The sequence below is a fragment of the Ips typographus genome, linkage group LG16 (assembly GCF_016097725.1).
Source record: "Ips typographus isolate SLU linkage group LG16, UJ_Ityp_2.0, whole genome shotgun sequence".
In the NCBI taxonomy this organism is placed as follows: domain Eukaryota; kingdom Metazoa; phylum Arthropoda; class Insecta; order Coleoptera; family Curculionidae; genus Ips; species Ips typographus.
Genome location: NC_138437.1, coordinates 7361940 through 7382323, shown reverse-complemented (window position 1 = coordinate 7382323; position 20384 = coordinate 7361940). Strand labels below are relative to the sequence as shown.

The 20384-nt window shown below is 34.7% G+C and overlaps 1 protein-coding gene across 10 annotated transcripts in view; it reads left to right on the top strand.

Moving 5' to 3' along the window:
• The window catches only part of Cirl (Calcium-independent receptor for alpha-latrotoxin), a 62952-nt gene that overhangs the window by 6990 nt on the left and 35578 nt on the right, over positions 1 to 20384 (top strand). For 2 of the 10 annotated variants that reach the window (XR_014180876.1, XM_081993960.1), the window contains exons 1-2: positions 9799 to 10014; positions 13623 to 13722. The exons of 2 other annotated variants lie outside the window; for them this stretch is intronic. Coding sequence is in view for 7 of the 8 variants with exons in the window: in XM_081993960.1 (XP_081850086.1) it covers positions 10003 to 10014; positions 13623 to 13722 (112 nt within the window). In the remaining variant the exon portion in view is untranslated. Of the gene's footprint in view, positions 1 to 9798; positions 10015 to 13622; positions 13723 to 20384 lie in introns of those variants that run through there. 6 more of the 10 variants (XM_081993956.1, XM_081993951.1, XM_081993953.1 and 3 more) reach the window with 4 other exon arrangements.

Sequence of the window (20384 nt, the reverse complement as noted above, 5' to 3'; positions counted from 1 at the left end):
TATTGCAAAACGTGCTTCCATGTTGACAGTTCGTGTCTACAAGTTTCGTTAAATATGTCTAGCTGTTTTTCAGCAATCAATAAATTTAGATTATTTATTGAAATTTCAATGTCTGTAAGGAAACCTACAGTAGGTATAAGATTGTTTTATGATATTGCAGGAAATAGCAAATATTTTAATTATTAGGTTGTCTATTTTGTAATCGCCGGCATAACTCATCATTTAATACATCGGCATTATTGTTCTAGACAAAAGTCTCTAATGTAATTGAGTTAGCAAGTGAAAATAATTACAATGTCGGCTTTTGAAATCCTCGATCAGTGAGGCTATTTTCATTAATAATTCTTAAGCTAGAAGGACCGCAGGTTGATTGGATTTTAAGCATGCTTTTTGAAGTTAATAACTGCGCTAAATTATTAATTTGCAAGAAAGACTTGTCCAGTTTTCCTAAAATTTGAGCTTGAAAATAGTGGTAAAGCCACGTTATTCGGTGGCAGATATAATTAAATTACAATAATGGACAGGTGATACGATTAATTATATTTAGGTAAGAATTGCTATTCATAAATTATAATGTTTGGATTGTTCGGTCACTTTCGGACGTTCAACTCCGCATTTAAGTCGTTCCGACCAGGTCACTCCGGGTATATACAGATGCAAGGCCGTATAAACCGATTTCTTTCTCTTCTTCTTCTTCTTCTTCGCGCCGTATGCCGAAACAGGCAATATTTCGAACAGATCCACTGCAATGGATCGTCTAGATATCGCAGTCAGTGAACTAATTTAGCAAAAACTCATTTCGAACAAATAACCCCGTGAGGGTTGTAAATTTCCCGCTGGTCCGAATCATAAACTTAATCCTTAAATCTGCTTTCAAAATTTCAGCCCTCTGGGAAACACCCAAACAACCCCCGAAAGTCTAAACATCTGGCCACCACTTTTGTTTTCCTTCGTAAGAAGTCATATTCCCAGCTAACAGAAACCAGTTAAATGTAAATCTGACATAAAAAGATTCTTTCAAGCTGAGATGTTTTGTCGGTTGTCTGGATTTCTATAATGTATTCCTGAAGTAATCCCCTATCTTTTGTAGTCATACTACCGTTTTTCGAATCCTAAAAACCCAGCTTTATGCCGTATAACGAACCCTTAAAGTTTTCGTCATAACTTTTTTATGAAGGGAGCTCCTACATAAACAATATGTAATTAAATTGAGCTCTTACGAGTCAAACGTGCCAAACCACACACATATTGGTATGCTTAATTAATAACTTAACCAGTTGCACGTGTGTTAATAACTGGTGGCCTGATTTATAGGACGCAAAATATCAAACATCGCCTGTTGGTGGGCTTGAATTCACTGTTCTGATACCTTAAAAGTGACTTATGCCATTGTGATCAAGTACATTTGTAACACCAACTACTTGAATTCAACATTAAAACAAAATGTAATTTGTTAAAATGCACCAGAAGCCTTAATATGTTCTTCTTCCATTGTTAAAGCCAGACAATTATAGTTCATTGAGAACCATGAAATGAAATTCTTGAAGTGAACCGCCATAAACCCACTTACATTTTTACTGCCATGTCTATCTCCGCTAAGTTTGCATTTAACATAGTTACGTTCACATTGTTCGTCTGTGAAACTTGGAGCTAGTAGTTTATATAATGTTTGATGAATATGTTTGTGTTGTAAGAGCCTCCGTTAATCAGAAAATGACTTATAACATAAAAGTAAAATTTTTGTTCTGTTTCGTGGTTTGTGTCTTTGCCACTGAGTTTTGACTGCATTGTTCTTTCACTCACTGAATCCAATAACCGTTTGCTTAAATGCTTTTACTTCAAACTCTCCCTATAGGACATAAAAGTTTCCAGCACTTACTTTACAACCGAAGGAAAACCATTTGCGGCAGCATAAACGAATAGCTCAGGTTATATTAATAAAGTCATCCTTTTGGTAGGGACTTACTTACTTGATAGGGTTCAATAAGAGAGTCTGGAAAAATCTTATTATTTTATATATTACATTTATTACGACCCATGAGCAAATAATTATTCATTAGAAACGAAGCAATTGCTTTTTCTTCTACCTTTTGCTTCAAACGATTTCTTTGTACTTCTAATTATGTATCTTGGGATTGTCTATCCTGGTTTACTTCATATGAGAATGTCCAGCAACTAATTGGCGTCTCAAGTTAAGATCGCAGCGCCAGTTGAACTAAGGATCTCGGAAACTAGCAGAGTTACGAAGTCGGTTAAATGGGGAAATAATTGCAGTTTTAGGGGTCCAATTTAAAACCATTTTTGTTTCATAGAAAAAGGTCCATACCTTTTACTAGATATTTAACAAAAACCATCTGGGTGAGTTATTATTTGTTGTAGAAAAATGAAGTAAATACGAAAGTTGTAGATAATTTTACCCCGAAAAAGATAGGCTAACTAATTTTTTTTTATGACAGCTGTCATTTTTGAGTTACGACATGCTTTTTTTAAAATGGGAAGCATAGAAGGTTGCATATTTAAAAAGATCTTTTTCCAAGCTTTAAAAAGATACCAATAAGTAGATTGTTATCTCTCAAAATGGCGGACTTACAGCCTTTTTCGTTTCAAATTTACAATTTTAACATAGTTTGCCATGAAATCGTTCATATTGATTTATTATTTGTTTGACATTGACAGCTGGTATATGTCACTTCAAAACCAGTGATAAATTCCTAACCAAAATCAACGTAAACAAACGGAGAAATGACAGCTGGAATGCCCAAAACTGTTTTCAAAACTGATCACCAGAGGGAGTATCTCTTATCTTGAAACGCCAATAGCCTGAGCAACATTTTTGGCACGTACATACACTAATTTTCACTGCAAACATAATGTTAATGGTACATATGAGCATTGTATGCTTTAGAAAATTGGACGGCTCTTAAAAAGCAAGAAAAACGCATTTTCTAAAAGGAAGTGCAAAGTCACCCACGATATATTAAACTTTCCGAACTTTCATTATTTAATCTCTGCAGATCCGTAACGCACGTCTGCGAACAAAGGATATTTTCTGAATCATGTGTTATGTGTAAAATGTTTATCAGAAAATCATAGAATTATGACTTATATGTATGGATTGGCCGTAGGGCAACGTGATTTTGGATAGAATACGTAATAATTCGTGTTCCTGTCTAGGGTACTTGGTATTCACGTCTGAATTCTATCCGCGTTACGAGACAGGATGAAGTCTGTAAATATTATAAGTCAAACCTTTCGGGGTGACGAAATTTCATTTGGACCATAAACGGTTCACTAGACAAATATTTAGGCCCCGGTCTTATTTATTTAATACCTACTTATCACCCATTTCGTAGACTAAACATCTTTAAATTTCTTACCACTGATCTGTATGAAGTGATTGCGCAGAATGAAAATGTATATCCAGAAGAGTAAAAGAGAGCGGAAAAATCACTAAATAAATATAACGCACTTTCCCAATGGAGAAAATAGAAAGATTGATGGACAGACAGACGCTTTATAGTGAGTTTTCACCCCCTGGATCATTGGCAGCTACACAGTATAGACGATCGACATCCCCTTGTTATACAAAGATATAAAAATGAGGGAATAAAAAATAGATTTCATACATTTGAGGGTTGGGGCCGTAGCAGGAAAAGAAAATTAGATTTTGTGCCAGGTTAGCTGTTAAGGTTTCTTGGTGGATTAGTTTTCTTGGTCCGGGTATTTTCGGGCGATCGTTATCAAGATCGTTAGGAAAAGTTATATTAAGGAAAAATGAAATAAGGCCCGTTTTGGAGGTGAAATTAATGATTGATCTCGGATATATAACGGCGGTTTGGGCGGATATATTGGGGTGCGTTGACAATATTCGGGTAGGGTAGAATTATTGATGAATGGCAATTAAAAAGGCGTTGGAAATATATAAGAATGTATCCTTGGCGGGGTTGTATTCGTTTGTAGAAAAGCGTTACTAAAAGGAAGACGTTGTTCAAAACGTAATCATTTCTTATCACGCAAAGGGGCTCTGTGTGGTGTTCCAATCCAAATATTTATTATTCTCTTATCAATAAGTAGACCTCGTCCTGATATTCTGGCAACATTTGTAAATGTTATACACATCTGTGTGAGAAAAATAGATTCACTTATGCCCGGCCATAATCAATATGCAAACAAAAAATAAAAATAACAAAATTTTGGGGAAACGTTACCAATAAAAGCAATTTAAATATTTTATGTGCGGATAGCTCACTCGCCGATTTATAATAAATATTTTGAAAAATTGTTATTTAGATGATAAATAAAATATCGTTCGAAATGAAATGACGTTTGATTTGGCTGGATGCAGGAGGCGAATTCGGTTTTATTTATTTTAAAACATTTATTATCCATATTTGACCAGTCAAACCAAACATTGTTTTTGCTTCCACCGTTGGAAACTCGTTTTATCTAGTTGTGTTATATAAATACAAACGCGAAATACAAGACAATCGTATAAATTTTTTAGTGTTGGAAGCCCCGGAAGCGGTTTTACTGAAAATGTGCAATTTTTCGACCTCGTAGCAAAAGTGGTCTAGCGGTTTCATCTTGTCTCTACGCTTTCTGCAACATCTACCTACTCATAGCGAAGTTCTTAGGTTCGAGGCGCCACCATGCTAATTACAATATTGTGTTGCGGCATTTCTTTGTTAGAAGGTAAAACAATTAGGCATTTGCCAGCTTCACTATCCTATGATTTATTAAGTACTTGTGTAATACATTTAATTATAGAGATTGGCTAAGATGCGCAATCGTTTCTAAGGAAACAAACACTCCTCCCTAGACCGAAGCGATATTTCCAACTTTCCAAAGTATATAAAATTTTCTTTGGGCCTTCGAATAGTTTTGGGTATATTTTTAACACTTTTTCAACTGTCAACCGAACAAACTTATTAAGTGTTTAACCTCGAGCTTCGACTTCTTTCTTTTTCCATTAACCATAAGGAAAAGCAATAAAAATTCGAGTACAAAATAATTTAAACCGCGCGGGATTAATGGCAACTTTTAAACTATTTTTCGTTTCCGGCTCGTATCTGGCCTATGTTTTGTATTTTAAATGAAGTTTCATTTTCTTTTTCAATTTAATTTAAAAAGTGCGCTGTATGCGCTATTTAAATGTATGCAAATTTAATGACGAATAGCAATAACTGTATTCATAATTTCCATGTACTATACGTATTTCACCCTATACCGAGACAAGGGGATCTGATTAATTCCCGTAAATTTTACAAATTTCAACTTTACCCAATTTCCTTGCTTTACGATCATTTGTTTTGTTGGAAACATTCAGAATTGCTTATTTTACCTTCAAAGGGGATAGGTTGATTACATTTTTATGCTGCTGTTTTGCCTTAGTAATGCTGCTATCAGTCAGTCTCGTTGTGCTGAGTATTAGTAATAAGTAAGCAAATTTATTTCCTGTAATCTGACTCCAACATTGTATGGAATGATTGCATTAGCTCAACGTATTTGATCAATATTTTCAACTGAGTCACACTCATGATTTCATCCACAATTAGCACATAATTTAACAATGTTGGTTTTTGCCACACTGAATGTTAATAATCATGTGATAAATGTTGTGCTTCCCCAAAAGTCACGGGTTCTTGAGACAAAGTTGTCTAAATATATGCTTATGGTTCAAATAAGCTTAGTGGGGGTTATGACATGCAAAATACTATTTTAATGACTAATTAATAAATAATTTTTATTATTATTTATGTCTCTAAGTGCAGGGAATTACTTTCAGTAGAATGGGGTTCTGAATCTAGATAATTCAGATTGAAGGACATGAATCTTAACTTTGCATAATACTATTCTAATGCATTCTATTGATTTTTAAAGCTGTTTGTTCATTTTGAGTATTTGAGGGTGCAAATAAGCTGCGCGCGTGTACGTAATGAATATTTCAAGTGTCTTCAGGAAAGTCTGAAGTCTTTGACAGAATGCACCCACATTGGAATTACATTTTTAATTATCGATATATATTTGAAATGGGATTAAAAATGAATGCGGTTGGGAAAAATAGAAATATGTCTGGGATTTAATTGCATAATTTCGACAGGAACGAGTTAATTTCAGTTGACAGGTAACGGATTGAATAGTCGAATAATGGTCCAGTAAATTAGTTTTGATAATAATTTCGTTAAAATTTAAATACTACTGCCACACTGCATAATAATAGAGTTTTCCAAAGGCGTCGCCTACATTTTAGATTACACAGACATATTTTCGATCGAATTGATGGTCTACCTACTCGAAAATCGGTAATGGAAAGCTTTTAACTAAGTGAATCTGAAAGAATTTTGTTACGTATTCGTCAAGAAGAGTTCTTGAAATAGGAGACCACCGAAACGACAACGTATTCCAATTAGATATTGAGGATGAAAGATATTTAAATTTCCGAAGCAAAAAACAAAAGGAATGAATGGCTGAAAGCTGCTTAATTTGGAGCAATCTGAAAAGGCAGTTCTTAATGATATGTCAAAACATTCCTTGTTTAAATTAGACCTAATCAGAGGATCATTTACATTGGCAACGATGCGATGTAAACAATTGTATGTCATTCGCGTCCCACAACGGGTTCTTGTTCTTTTGTATTCGTCTTCATATCGTCCGCGAGTTTGTCTTTTTTTCCGTCTCGTTATTCAAAATATTGCCCGCTTGGATGAAAGACATATATTTCTCATTTTTTATTCCGTGGGCTCATTTTTAGAGAATCAAAGTTGCACAAGTATACGGCCGATTTGGTTTCGTTAGTATTTCATGTTTTCCTTTTGTAGCAAAGAAAGGTAAATGATGTCAGTAACAAGCGATTTTAAGGGATTGACGATAGACGTTTCCAGGATATGGATGTTTACGAATAAATAAGTGATTTTCTGGATGGAAAATATTATACAACTTCAATAAAACTCAACCTAAAAATAAAATATCATTCCAGCGAAATATAAAAGGACACAAATCCGGCAGTTACAAAAAGTGTGGTTTTTCATATTAAGCTGTAAATCTAAATGTAGCACCCGAAAATATTAATCTTGAGAGTAATTTTAATAATCCGAGTGCCTGCATATTTTCCACAAAATTTCGGGGTGACAATTCATATACATACTCGACAAAAACTCCCGGCTTTAGTAGTAAACTTGAAAATAAATTATCGCTCTCCCCATCTCCAGTCTGATCCGCGGGGAGAGAATTGTTTAGCTTTTATTACGTATAGCAGTGCCGTCTCCAGTCGTTACCTTCCAACTTCCACAACTTTATGTCCCTTATAAATCAGACTCTAAAGTTCTCCTTGATTTAATTCGTTTTTTACGTCTAATACCTTCATTCCACTGCTCTTTAAACCATCTATAACCACCCCCAAAACATCCAAATCTTTTAATCCCACGTACGCCACTGTCAAAGAATAACTAAACGGAAGCGAGATCATGCCGTGTTAGTCATCCACGTGGCGGTTGTCCTCTTAAACCATTGTTATCAAAATGGTGGCACCGAGGGGGTGCAAACAGTCAAAGCGATATAATATGTTTATTAACTGTTTTTCATTTCAACCCTGGCATCAACCTCCCCTACTCCCCCAAAAATAATTATTTCTTAGAACTTTTCTGGACCCTTTACGAGGAAATATAGAAGGCATGTGCGATATGGCTGGTTAATTTAATATTATGTCGATTCAATATGTTTTAGTGCTTTACTGCCAGCCAAAACATTAATCCTACATAGTGTGTAAGTGTATCTAATGTACTGGGTTAATATTCTCAAATTATGGATTTTACGGTTAATTTCAGTCACAAATTGATAAAATATCACTGAATCTAATTATGATATGACAAAGGTTAAGTAAAACCAAAATTGGAATAAAAAATAATGACAATGGAATGAGGAAAAAGTATACCACAACTTTTTATTAAAAATTTATACAGGTGTGGTAAATCCAAAAGCGACCATAGGAAAACCGTGTAACGGACAGAGAAACGTAGGTAATTGCATGCGCGGGAGAAAGACAGAAAACGAAAAAAATATCAAGTAGGCCATATTTTTAGCGCGCTGTTGCCAAACGCCGTAAGTAAGTTTGTCGAGGGTATTAAATACTTACGGCGTTTGGCAACAGCGCGCTAAAAATATGGCCTACTTGATATTTTTTTCGTTTTCTGTCTTTCTCCCGCGCATGCAATTACCTACGTTTCTCTGTCCGTTACACGGTTTTCCTATGGTCGCTTTTGGATTTACCACACCTGTATAGTATGTATGAATGTCAAATAATTTTTACGTGTTTACTTAATTTTTGCGCTTTCTTAGTTTTCTTTATGTAGTTTTCCACATTTCTTGATCCTAATTTCTTACATTTTTAAAGACCACGAGCTAAAATCTTAATATAATATTTAAATGTCAACCTTTTTTCAGGTAAGTTCGAATTCAGGACATGAATATCTCTTTTGCTTCGTTATATATTAAAAAGAATGCTAATTAGTACGGACCCCTTAGGTATGATTTTTGTTAGGGTAGTATAAATCTTTGACTGAAGAGAAAAAGGAAGCCAAGGAAAATATAAGATTTAAAAATGGCCTCCATTTACATCCTGAACATTAATTATAGTTGGATTTTGGGGAGAATTTGAAAGAGAGAAAAATATTAATTAGGGTCTTCAGATTGACACTGAATGGGTGGAAATCCGGGCGTCTCGTGGTAATTCCAGCAGATTCCTGTGTCCTAAACGTTGATCTCAGTAGCAAGGAAAGGGAGAACGAAAGGGACAAAATTAAATAATCGCGCTCGGGACGAATGCCGCTAAAAGGTATATCTCGAAAACAGAATTTAATAGGATTTTTTCATTAGGCTTTTTGCCGGCAACTTTTCCATCTCGGGCCCAATCACGCCTCTATTAAGCCCCCCGCCTCTATTTATTGATCTTAGAGCGATTGCTCCTTTTATTCCTTACGGCCCACTCAATTTATTGGATGCAAACATCAAACGCGAGAAGAGACTCCTAAGAACTCGCAACGACGTTATTGAAAATATGATTGCTTCTCTGCTAGAGCATTGAGGACATCTTGTTTACGAGTGGAATACGCGGTTACTCTAAAAATTTGGGATACTATACCTCTTTGGAGTAAGAGACATCTTTGTTGCTTCTTTTTTTATACTTTAAAATGTCAGAACATTTTGGTGTTTACTTACACTTTGGATGTTGTTGGACTTTAGAGAAGGCAAGTGCAGCTATTTTTTCCTGAAATTCTCTATTTTTTTGTGTCTGTGTGTGAAGGCTTTGTGTTGGTTACTTTCCTTTTGTATTTTTACACCCCCACTTTGAGAACATGGACTACTTCTTTAAGTTAAATTGTTTATTGTTGTTTTGGCATAATTTTAAGTTCTACAGTTATTAGATTTAGTTTAGTATGAAACTCTGTTTATGTTGGATATTATTCTCTCATTGTGAAGCTTACATACCACTGTTTTTAGTTGAATTTAAGACTCACTCTAAATTTGTGATTGAAGTAGAATATGTTGAATTTCAAGCGTTCGTTTTTGGCAAGCTGACGAGATGGTTGACGAGGAAAAACAGGAAGAATATAAAACCCTAATCTGCTGCAAAAGACAAACGATTGTTTTTGTCCCGAGGAAATAAGGATTTCAGAAATGCCGATAAAAACCCTGTAAAGTTAGGGAACGGAATTGACTCGTGCTCCGAGTCCTGACCTGAATATTCGAACAGACCCTACCGACACTGTATAGTGTATGTCTTTCAGTTCAACGTCATATAGCAGATGGAGTAGTCTAGCATTGTGGGTTCATAATCTCGTCGGTCTTCGGAATTTTGCTTCTTAAAGTCACTTTCGGTTTCTTGTAATATACAAAATCGGGATTGAAAATGCGCTTTTATACATGACGTGTCCATTTATCGGTTTTGACAATCGATTGTGCAGTGAAAAGTGAGTGGGTATTGTTATTCAAGGATGGATTACTATTATGTTAATAAGAGTAAGTCGTATTTTCCATTCGCCTTTTTTCAGCGTGAACCTCGAACATCTACTCTCGAGATTTATACTCGGCAGATTGAAAACAAAAAAAAATGTTGAAACCGGCTACCGACGATGCCAGCGGAATCTCAGCTCGATGATAGAATATCTCCCATGTCTATTTCCACCATCGGACATCTGTTAATTTGAATATAGTCCATAAATTACGGTCTTACATGGACACAATTAAATGTATACAAGTCAAAATGATTTATTTGAAACGTTTTTCTTTTTGAAATTCTTGATGCGTATTCTATTTCCCCATAATGTTGATAACTAATTTTAAAGTCCTGGTAGGCGACAGACTCTAAACCCTAAATCCAATTGTTTTAACTGCAAGTATCAATAAATTACTGTTATATCACTCATCAAATCAATTAGATCAAGGAAAATAAATCGATATTGAAATCCCACAAAGAAAAATATGTTGCCCCGACCTTTTATTTCTGTCTCAACACGCCTCTAATAATTGATTGAGTTATAGTCTACTGTGCGAGTTCTTAATCTTGAATACACCAAACTAAGTCAGTGTTTTGATAATGAAAACCTCAATTTTGTGGGGCATTTTTCTGTACCACAAAATTTCTACCATTATCACGCAAAACATTGTAATTTTGCGATCTATTAGGAAAAACTTCTAGTCGGAATAAAAAAGTTCTACATCAAAACGCAAAACCGACCGTAGAACTATATTAGGGTAGAGGAGCCAAATAAAGTACAGGAAAAAAAAGCGGCATTTTATAAATTTGATTAATATTAGCCAAGCACGCGAGGAAAGTTGTGTAAATCGCCTACGGTACACAGAAAATAGCACTATCGTCGGGGAATGCAATTTGGCTTTTGATGCAGGACACGGGGACAATTACCTTATGGATTAGTTAAGGGTAATTTTTCTTTACCCCCCAAAATATTGTGCTTGAAGGTGTATTCAGGTCGAGTCCAACCCTGGCCTATTATAAGTTCATTGAGTTGAAAACCCTCAAGTACCTAAAAACCATTGTACAAACTAAATAGTAATAATTTTCAAACTTCCGTTGGCTGGTTGTGGTTTGAACGGAAGTGGACTATTTCATTAGTTAACGTAAAATTTAAATAATTTTCTTTAGGGTTGCTTTCTCCTAAAAACACTTAAAACCGAGCCAAAATTTGAAAAGCAAAACTTTACACTCGGGTGTTTGGGAACGGCGGGATTTATGGCGGTTTCCATTAGTAAACTGGGACAACCCGAGTATGTTTCCACGATTTCTTCCTGCGTTATATCGAACAACGACACCATTCGGTTCGCGCTAATTGCCATAATGGAAACCGACATTGCGATAATTTTATACTCGAGGAACTTTGATAACGACATAATAATAATCGAAGGCCGTTGCTTTAAACAGGTAGTTTCACGTTTCTTGGATCTACAGATGTACCTGAAACCTGAAAGGACCAACAACCGCATACCTGAGCTTGTAAAAGAACTCTAAACTTGAGCTTCCACACTTTTAGGGTCGTTTTTATTACAGTTAGGACTTTTTCCTTTTCAATGGCCATGATTACTTAAACGTGTCCTTGTATGGTCCTTATTTTTTCGCAAACTAGTATGTTGAGAAATGTTTGTCAATGTGGTGTTAAAAGCTAGTGGAGAGCGTTAAATTTGTTGGCAAACTTCAATTACGTTATTTTTGGTTGTAACATGGACTTGTAATAAAGGAATGACGGTACCGAATATGAAAACAAAAAATTTGTTTAGGTGATTGAGAAATTATGATTTAACGAAATTTAATATATACAGGGTGTCCCATAAGTATTGGTAAATAATTTAATCAATCAATCAAGTCAAAATAATCCGATTTACCTCAGACGAAAAGTCAAGGGGGTCAAAGTTATTTTTTTAAAATAGTATTTTTCAAATAACTTTCAAAAAACTTTTTTCTGAAATTATGAAGTTCGGGCCTTTTGAGGGTGAGAACAAAAAAGGTATACCTTGTTGGTATTCTTAAGATCAATAGTTTTCAACATATTTGCAATTAAAGTATTCGGTGCAATGCATGTACGAGGAAAAAATTGAAAAAAAAAAAAATGAAAAACTTTTCTTCTGAGGTTAAGTTTTGGTAAATCGGATTATTTTGACCCAATAAATACGCTTTTAAATTATTTACCAATACTTATGGGACACCCTGTATACAGTGTGGTCCAAATTGGTGATGCATATATTGGGATCTCGAAAACGGTAAGAGCTACAGAGTCGGTTAAATGGGGAAAGTTTTAGAGGATCCTCCGTTTTCCGGAAAATTGGGAAAACGTCAGAGACTGCATTTTAAACACTCTTTAACAAAGCCAAAGAGAGTTTTGAAATTAAGACATTATTAAGGCACTTTTTTACATAGAACACGATGATGTAATTAGAAAAAATCTATCGTCATTGGTTTTCGAGATATGGATGATAACTTTGTAAGCCATCTTGAAGGCGGCCATAAGAATTTACAAAGTTATCATCAATATCTCGGAAACCAATGACGATAGATTTTTTCTAATTACGTCATCGTGTTCTAGGTAAAAAAGTGCCTTAATAATGTCTTTCAAATTTCAGTTTAGTTTCAAAACTCTCTTTGGCTTTGTTAAAGAGGGTTTAAAATGCAGCCTCTGACGTTTTCCCAATTTTCCGGAAAACGGAGAAAGATAATTTAATTTGGAAACCGGAAATAAGTTTCACATAAAATTCTCTAAAACTTTCCCCATTTAACCGACTCTGTAGCTCTTACCGTTTTCGAGATCCCAATACATGCATCACCAATTTGGACCACACTGTATATAAGCAATCTTTATTTCCGAGTAGAACGGCTATCGTCCTACAATGGTCTTTCTTCCAATGTTACAGAAATAAATATTTACATGTTAAAAAAAATTTAAAGAAAAAAAGGGATAAAATTAATATAATATTTTATGTTTGAAAATGTCAAAATTTGAATTCATACCATTTTGATGACAACTGTGAGTGAGGATGACAACCAAAAAAAATGATTTTTTTTACGACCGAGTTAAACTGTAATTGGTCTATTTCATGTCTCACAGTTAGAATTCCATATCCGTTCAGCCAGTGACAATTACCTGCCTATTTGTTCTCTAAACTGTTCAGAAATTAACCAAATCCCTGTAGGAGTAGAAAGAAACTTTATACCATATTTAGTCTTCTCAATACAACCTACTGCAGAATAACAATACAAAATATATTTATTTAAGGTATTTTTTTTGGTAATTGTGAAAACAGCGAACTTGGAAGTAAGCCTAGAATAAAGCTGCCATTAATTGGAAAATTACGAGGGAGTTGTATCTGACAATTAAATAACAATATGAATAGTCATAAAGCCAAATCATTAACTAGGGTATTATGGCAGTATTAAAAGTTATAATTGAGGATCGGAGCGGTTGAAGATGTGGGACAATGCGTACGAATTTGGAATTTGCGGGTAAATTTAGAACACCCACCTGAATTAAATAAGCCTTGAAGGGGTGCTGAGGGTAGTAGCGAAGTTGTTGAGGGGATTATGAAGTGGTTGAACAAAGGATGTTTTTTTTTTGTTTCAGGGTGACGGTGTCATGGCCTGGCATGGAAAAATTAGGCCTGGTTTATTACTTTTGCTTTTTTCGTTCGTTGTTATATCGGAGGCGACGGCAAAAGCTGCAGGTGAGTTATATATGTTATTTTATTATATTATGGCAGAGCAAAAACTAGAACTCACGGATGAACGGTTAATAAGCGGGTAATTTGTTTAAATAACCTCGACCGGGAAGCAATAGCCGTGCCTTCGATTTTTTCCTTCTGACCACAATAGTATTTTTCCTTTATGTAAGTAAAATATTACTTAACGACTTCACGACTGTTTTATGCATTGGGGCGATATTTTTTGAAAGGAATTTTTAAGACTAATTGCTTAACGAAACTTAAACACAAATTGGACGCGGAAAGACGGTGGAACTAATCAGGACCTTAACAACTCGAAGCCGAAAATGACACAAAGTGTTAATTTAAAAATCATTCACCTTTTTATTAGCGGTCGAAATGTTAAACTGATGGAATATGACAGCACCAACAAATAATGGTAATGGCATATTTTACAACCTCGTTCTTGTAACTTTTATTGTTCCACGAAGGAATACACTCGATATTGTCATTAGTTTCTTTGAGATTAAAAGAGTGGTTTCGAAAATGAATCTCCATTAGTTTCGGACGTACGTTCTTCACGTCTCTTTCATTTTCCTCACTTCTTAATTGTATTTAGACTCATATAAATAGTTGGGGATAAGTAAAAGATTGATAGGTATCATTTGCTGTCGCAAACAAAAATTTTAGCGCGCCAACGTAACTTTATACCCTTTTATTTGCTTAAGTAAAAAGCTATTAATTATCTACTTGAACAAATTGTTTCGAGTTATCCCCCAGTTTTGTTGCAGCTGACCCCGGGTTCGAGCAATCCCCTCTTTTATTTACTTTCTTCTTACTTTATCACTTAATGAGAAATGTACCTCAAGCCATATTTAACAAATTTAACAAGGTATTAACACAAACCCTCACCATTTTGTTGTTTTTTTTTATGTAGTGTAAATTTTTAATAGTTAAAGCCCTTTGAATAGGAATTATTAATTAATTAAAGGCGGTGATTAAACGATGTCGAAAAGAAACTGCGAGGGAATAACTATTTAATTTAACCAAGAGTGCATAAGAACAAATAACTAATTACTATACCTCCACGATGGATGCATAAATGTATGAATTTACATTGTTTAAAACTTTAAGGTGAAAGAATATTTTAAACTGGTAATGCGTGGCATTATACATGCAAACCTCGTTATTGGTAAAGCTTCTATAAGCACCCAATCAATTTCGCAAACCGTTAAAGTAATCAAGACTTATTCAATTTGTGTATGTACACATCGTCAGTTGCCTTTCAGTGTATTAAAGTTCCTCGCTACTAGCTAACCAAGATGAAATTACTTTTTGCGTCGTCAAAACCCTCGTAGGTTGCTGAGCCAACCCAATTTTTAATGTAAGCCTTTTATATATCGATCAATCAAGCCGTCTACCTCGAGATTTTTTGCTAGGATAAAATATTACCCATGGAAAAATATTAAATTAAAAGAAAAAAAAAATAACGCCAGATGTAACGAAATACCCAATTTATTAAATGCTATTCGTTCAATCGTAATTTAATTGCCATGTATAATTTCTTCATGTTCCTATCGACAGTATCGATGTAGCTGATCGAGGGCCTTATTTTTCAATTTCTCTCACATAAATTATATCTTGGTAAGTGTGTTTGCAGCGCCACTTCACACTGAACTTACTAAATGAAGTAAAACAGTTCAACCGTTACGTATAACAAACATACAAATTAGCGATAGAGAATTAAACCTGTACAAACATCCTAAATTTCTCCCAGTATCTCTATATATGCTTTGGTCGACGCAATAATCCTCCAAAATTAATTACAGGCCCTATTCTCTCACAAAACATTGATATTCACCCCTTTCTGTGTAAAGAAGTTATCGATGTCTTTTAACCTAGCCGTGCGTTGTTTAACGCCACAAGAGAATTTTAACTTTACGCTCTAAACAATTAATCTATATTAAAATTTTTAATTCATTTAAAAAAGTCCAGTTTCGGTCTACTTCAGTTAACTGCGGGAAAATGCAAAGCGACAAATCGTCGTGAATTTCCAGCAATTTACGGCGCTAGACGCAACAAACAAAAAAGTAATACAATTTATGTGTGGCTCGCTGAATATAAAATGCCTATTAAATTTGTTCAACGAATTAATGAAATAAACTGCCAGAAAACCATTTCCAACGACCCCATAAATTTAAATGTATAAGAACTTCAAATCTGAACCATTCAAAATTACTCCAATACTCGTATCCATGATCGTTAAACTTTCACCGAACAGTTTATTAAACAAACCACCGTACTATCAAATAAACAGTTTGCTGTTTGTATTAAACACTCTCATTAAATCGTTCGATCGTTTGTAACCAGCTTAAATCCTATAATGTTTAATAATTAGTCGTGTGTAATAAAAAGCAATGAAAATTGGAGTTAATTTTTTAACAAAACTAGTTTCTATGAAAACACAGGTTTTCAACTGTTATTTACGGGAAATGTTTTATTGATTTCTTTTTGCGTTGGTGTTTAATTGTCATTTTAATGTACCAATCAATACTTGGTTATATGACCGCACATTTTATTGTCATTGTATTTTTTGTTACTGGCACAGTTGATAATGGATGGTTTTACTTTAGTGAATTCTTAAAAAAAAAACAATGTTTAATGACCTTAATGGTCATTTGTCATGTATCGTTAAAATAATCAGCAATTGTCGGGGAATATGGAAAAATGTGTAAAAATTGTCCTAGAGCTTCTTAAGCAACCCGACTGCTTTTTTATGTATCCAGTAAAATATCCATATAGTAACTTATAATGCTACACCATGTACGTGTTAGGTAAGTATTCTCAAAAAATCGTGATTTGGTGTCTAAAAAGGTTTGTCGGATATGTCTATTTGGGCCGTAAACCTTAAAAAAATACAATACACAGGAATAATAACAATGAGAAAACGTAGAGCAAAGCAATTTAAGCTAAATTTATTTTTAACATATGTGGCTGCAAAAGTCTAGTAATCAAACCGCAAACTTGAACAATTTTTTCCCAGTACAAGTAAAACTATTTACAAATTGCTAGACCTTTGTATACGCGATTGGTATTTTTAGTTGTGGTGAAAAGTAAAACATTCTTTGACAACTGGAGTGTCTCTACGGTTGAAGTGGAAGAGATACATTTCAACTAGTGACAGAAAAAGCAAAACAAACCGCCGCCAAAGTCGTTGATTTTATCCGGAACCCAATATAAAAACCGCGTTTTGTCTATACATGTGTTTTATATTTTGACAAGGCGTACCATATGGCCCTGGTTGGATCCTCTTTAACGCTATCTGGGCATAAGTACGTTAAATCAGTAGCGTGATAGTGGCGGTAGTTCATAAATTATGAAGGGGACATTTAGACGAAGCTGGGAGTGTTCATTTGACCTACTGTTTCAGGATGTAATTATTGTGACCCTTGACGAGTGCATTTTTACATTCATACTGCATAATTAGAAGAATAACATATTAGGGCGGATTTCAAGGTTCAGAGTCTATTTTAAGGTAATCTATAAGTCGTTAAATTAAGTAAGGTCCGTAATGTTTCGACTTAATTAATAGGAAACACTTAGACTGGAGGAATTAATACAACAAGTAGCTTGATATATACTGTTGTTTGCCGAGAGTAATCGGTAAATACATCAAAACTCTTAACTACAGGGGGTGAAGCACATCGTAAACCTAGGGGTGATTACCTCTGTAAATTTTCTCCCCTCGCATACACAATTTCCGCTACATAGGCCTTTCCGAACAAGGCCAGCTCCACTCTAAAATAGAAAACGGTGAATGTATTCTAACAAACGATACTTTTCGACGTTGTGCCGTTGTCATTTCGAGATTTATGATCATTCTTTTCGGAAGATATTTATTTTTATCCTGTTCAATAGAAGCCGAAATGCATTTGCTTTAAATGCAATTGCCCTGAACATGTCAGGACTATGTACTACCAAGCGTGACCATATATATTTTTTATTGCTTATAACAGTATCGATTCAATATTTGCAGCTGAAGCTGTCACTTCATCAATTAACGCTTAACGTTTCAATTCCATGTCATTGTAGATAGGCAGAGAGAGGAAACAGTTTAATCCAGAAACTGCTTTATGAGAGAATATGACAAGTTCGTTTTTACTCAACTGTGTCTGGTTTCAGGCCAGACCAATCAAGCTAGTGAATTAATTAGTACGTTTATCGGAAATAGAACTTTCCAACCAAGGATTTGATTCGAAACCACTAATTACAATAAATATTTCGTTATTGCAAAATATATACAGACGGTTAAAGTAGGAAATTTGATGCATGGCGATCTGGATGATACTCGTGGTTTGATCATTACTACGGGATAATACGTTATTCCACTGAACATTACGGCAATATAATGCGAACAAAGTAGATAATTACAGACGTAATCGTTTATACCTTTATTCGCCAAATTAGGATCAGCCCATTATTCCAGGCTTTATTTACCGGCGAAATTACTCATTCGAATACCAGCTATTAAATCATTAAACCCAGCATCAATGCCAATTAGTCAGAGCACTACTGTTTTCACAACTTTTCATTAGAAAAAACAGAAAAAGATTCCTTAATCCAGGCAAGAAACATTTTTGGAATCATTGTTGCAATCCACTAATTGTTCTTGAGTAGACACAGCAACACAAAGTTGTTTACTGCGTTATATTTAGGGTTCTGTGCAGCAATTTCTCACAATTATTCTTATTAAACTAATTTGTGAATTTTGGAGCACTAAATTGGTAGTATTTACCATATGTGTGTTCGTTTTCACTTTTGTTTGTTTCTGCACGCTAACATTCTTCAAGTTTTGAACTGGAGATAATTTACTGAATAAATCATTTCATATGAGTGTAATACGATCTAGTTACATCAAAGTATTTATCGACTTTCTAGACCAACCTATAAAATAAAAATTTAAATTAAATGGTGGGCCCACGTTGCTTGTTAGTCCCGCGAGGGCCAATATTTCTCGGTTGATAACTATAAATAAATAATAAGACGAATTGTCGACAAGCGTGAGTAATTGATATTATTCATTAGTCACTGTAATTAGGTAGAAAGCGTTCCTCTGGAGTAAAAGAAAAAAACTACAACAATATTAACAACATTATTACGGTATAAGTATTTATATTAATTAGGAACAGTCGATTTTTCTTCCAGCGAATTCATGATTACCACAGAGGCAATTAACAGATCAAATATGTATTTAATACGTGCCGAGCGGCATACAAACAATTCCTTGATCAGACAGCGTTTCGCCTTATTATCTTTCCGATTGCAGAGTATTACCGTAAGATCCGCAGATCCTTACCTTAGTTCGCTGGATCGGTTGTAAGGCACGAGAAGCTCGAAACCACTCCACTTAAATGTAAAAACCATACATCCCAGCGTGAAATTTATATTGCTTATGGAAATATAAAATCTGCGCTATGTTCGTCAACATTTCCCTACAATCGGTTCCCCATATAACTCCTGACATCCTTTTTATCAAATTTTTATCGATAAACTGGAAATTGCATTTAGCGAGACGCTTTCCATTTTGCCTCGCCGATGTTTCGCTATTACTTTTCGATTTTAGACAATGTATCTCCTTTCTCTTCCCACTATACTCGAACAATACATTTCCTCGACTTGATTGATCTATACGCTTACGCAATGGAAAATACTCACGATTTAAATAACCGTGCCGTGCAAACTTTTCACACTAACCCTAATTAACGAAAATCAATTGCTTTCTTCGCAGATTCGTCTCAGTCTTTGTCAATCAGAAATCACACCCGTGTAAAAGATTTCGTTAATACTTTATTTATCTTGCAATTAAAAAAAAACAATGGAATATCTTTGGTTGAACCATGAAGCGCATATTCCAAGGTTCATTAATTTGGTGTACAAATCAAAAAATAGTATTACACATTTTACATGTTGAACGTTTTTTGTTTTTCTGATGTCTGGTTTCCATGGGTATACAAAGGATATTTGAACTATACTCTCTTACTTTTCATTAAAATATCATTCTTTTTTGCAAATGTATCCACCAAGATCAGCCCTTTCAGTTATGAAACATCATCCACAGTATGACGTGTATTGACATGGAAAATAAGAGGTGGAGATGTGTTTTGAAAGTAAATAAGGAAGCCGCCCTCGAACATCAAAAGTCATTTGGCGAAAGGATTCATCAAAGTCGGTTCAATGTTTTTTCGAGTTATGCTGATGTCATGGCAAGATTCATGGGCATTTTTATGCGGAACGAGAGATATTTATTTTGCTTGTGTTTGATCAGAAAAGAGCGGAATGGAAATTCGACCCCCACCGGGATTTGCATATTCTATTTATTCCTTAAGAAACTCTATCTAGGACATTAATTCAAATAGATAAAATGCTAAATAACAATAATCAAAAACACTTGTGGCTGTACTTTAATTACTCTGGACTACTGAAATCAAAACATTTAAACAATACAAGTTTTTTTTCGTAATACTGTGCGCTCTTGCAGGACTGTTTCGAGCCGGCAATAATCAATCTACTTGCATGGTTGTTTAAAAGTTTTTACGGTTGTTTTTAACTATCTCGCAACTAGAGTATCCGTTTAAAAAGTGAGAAAATGGAGTACGTGCTGGTATTTTAGAAGGCTTGTGGGAGGC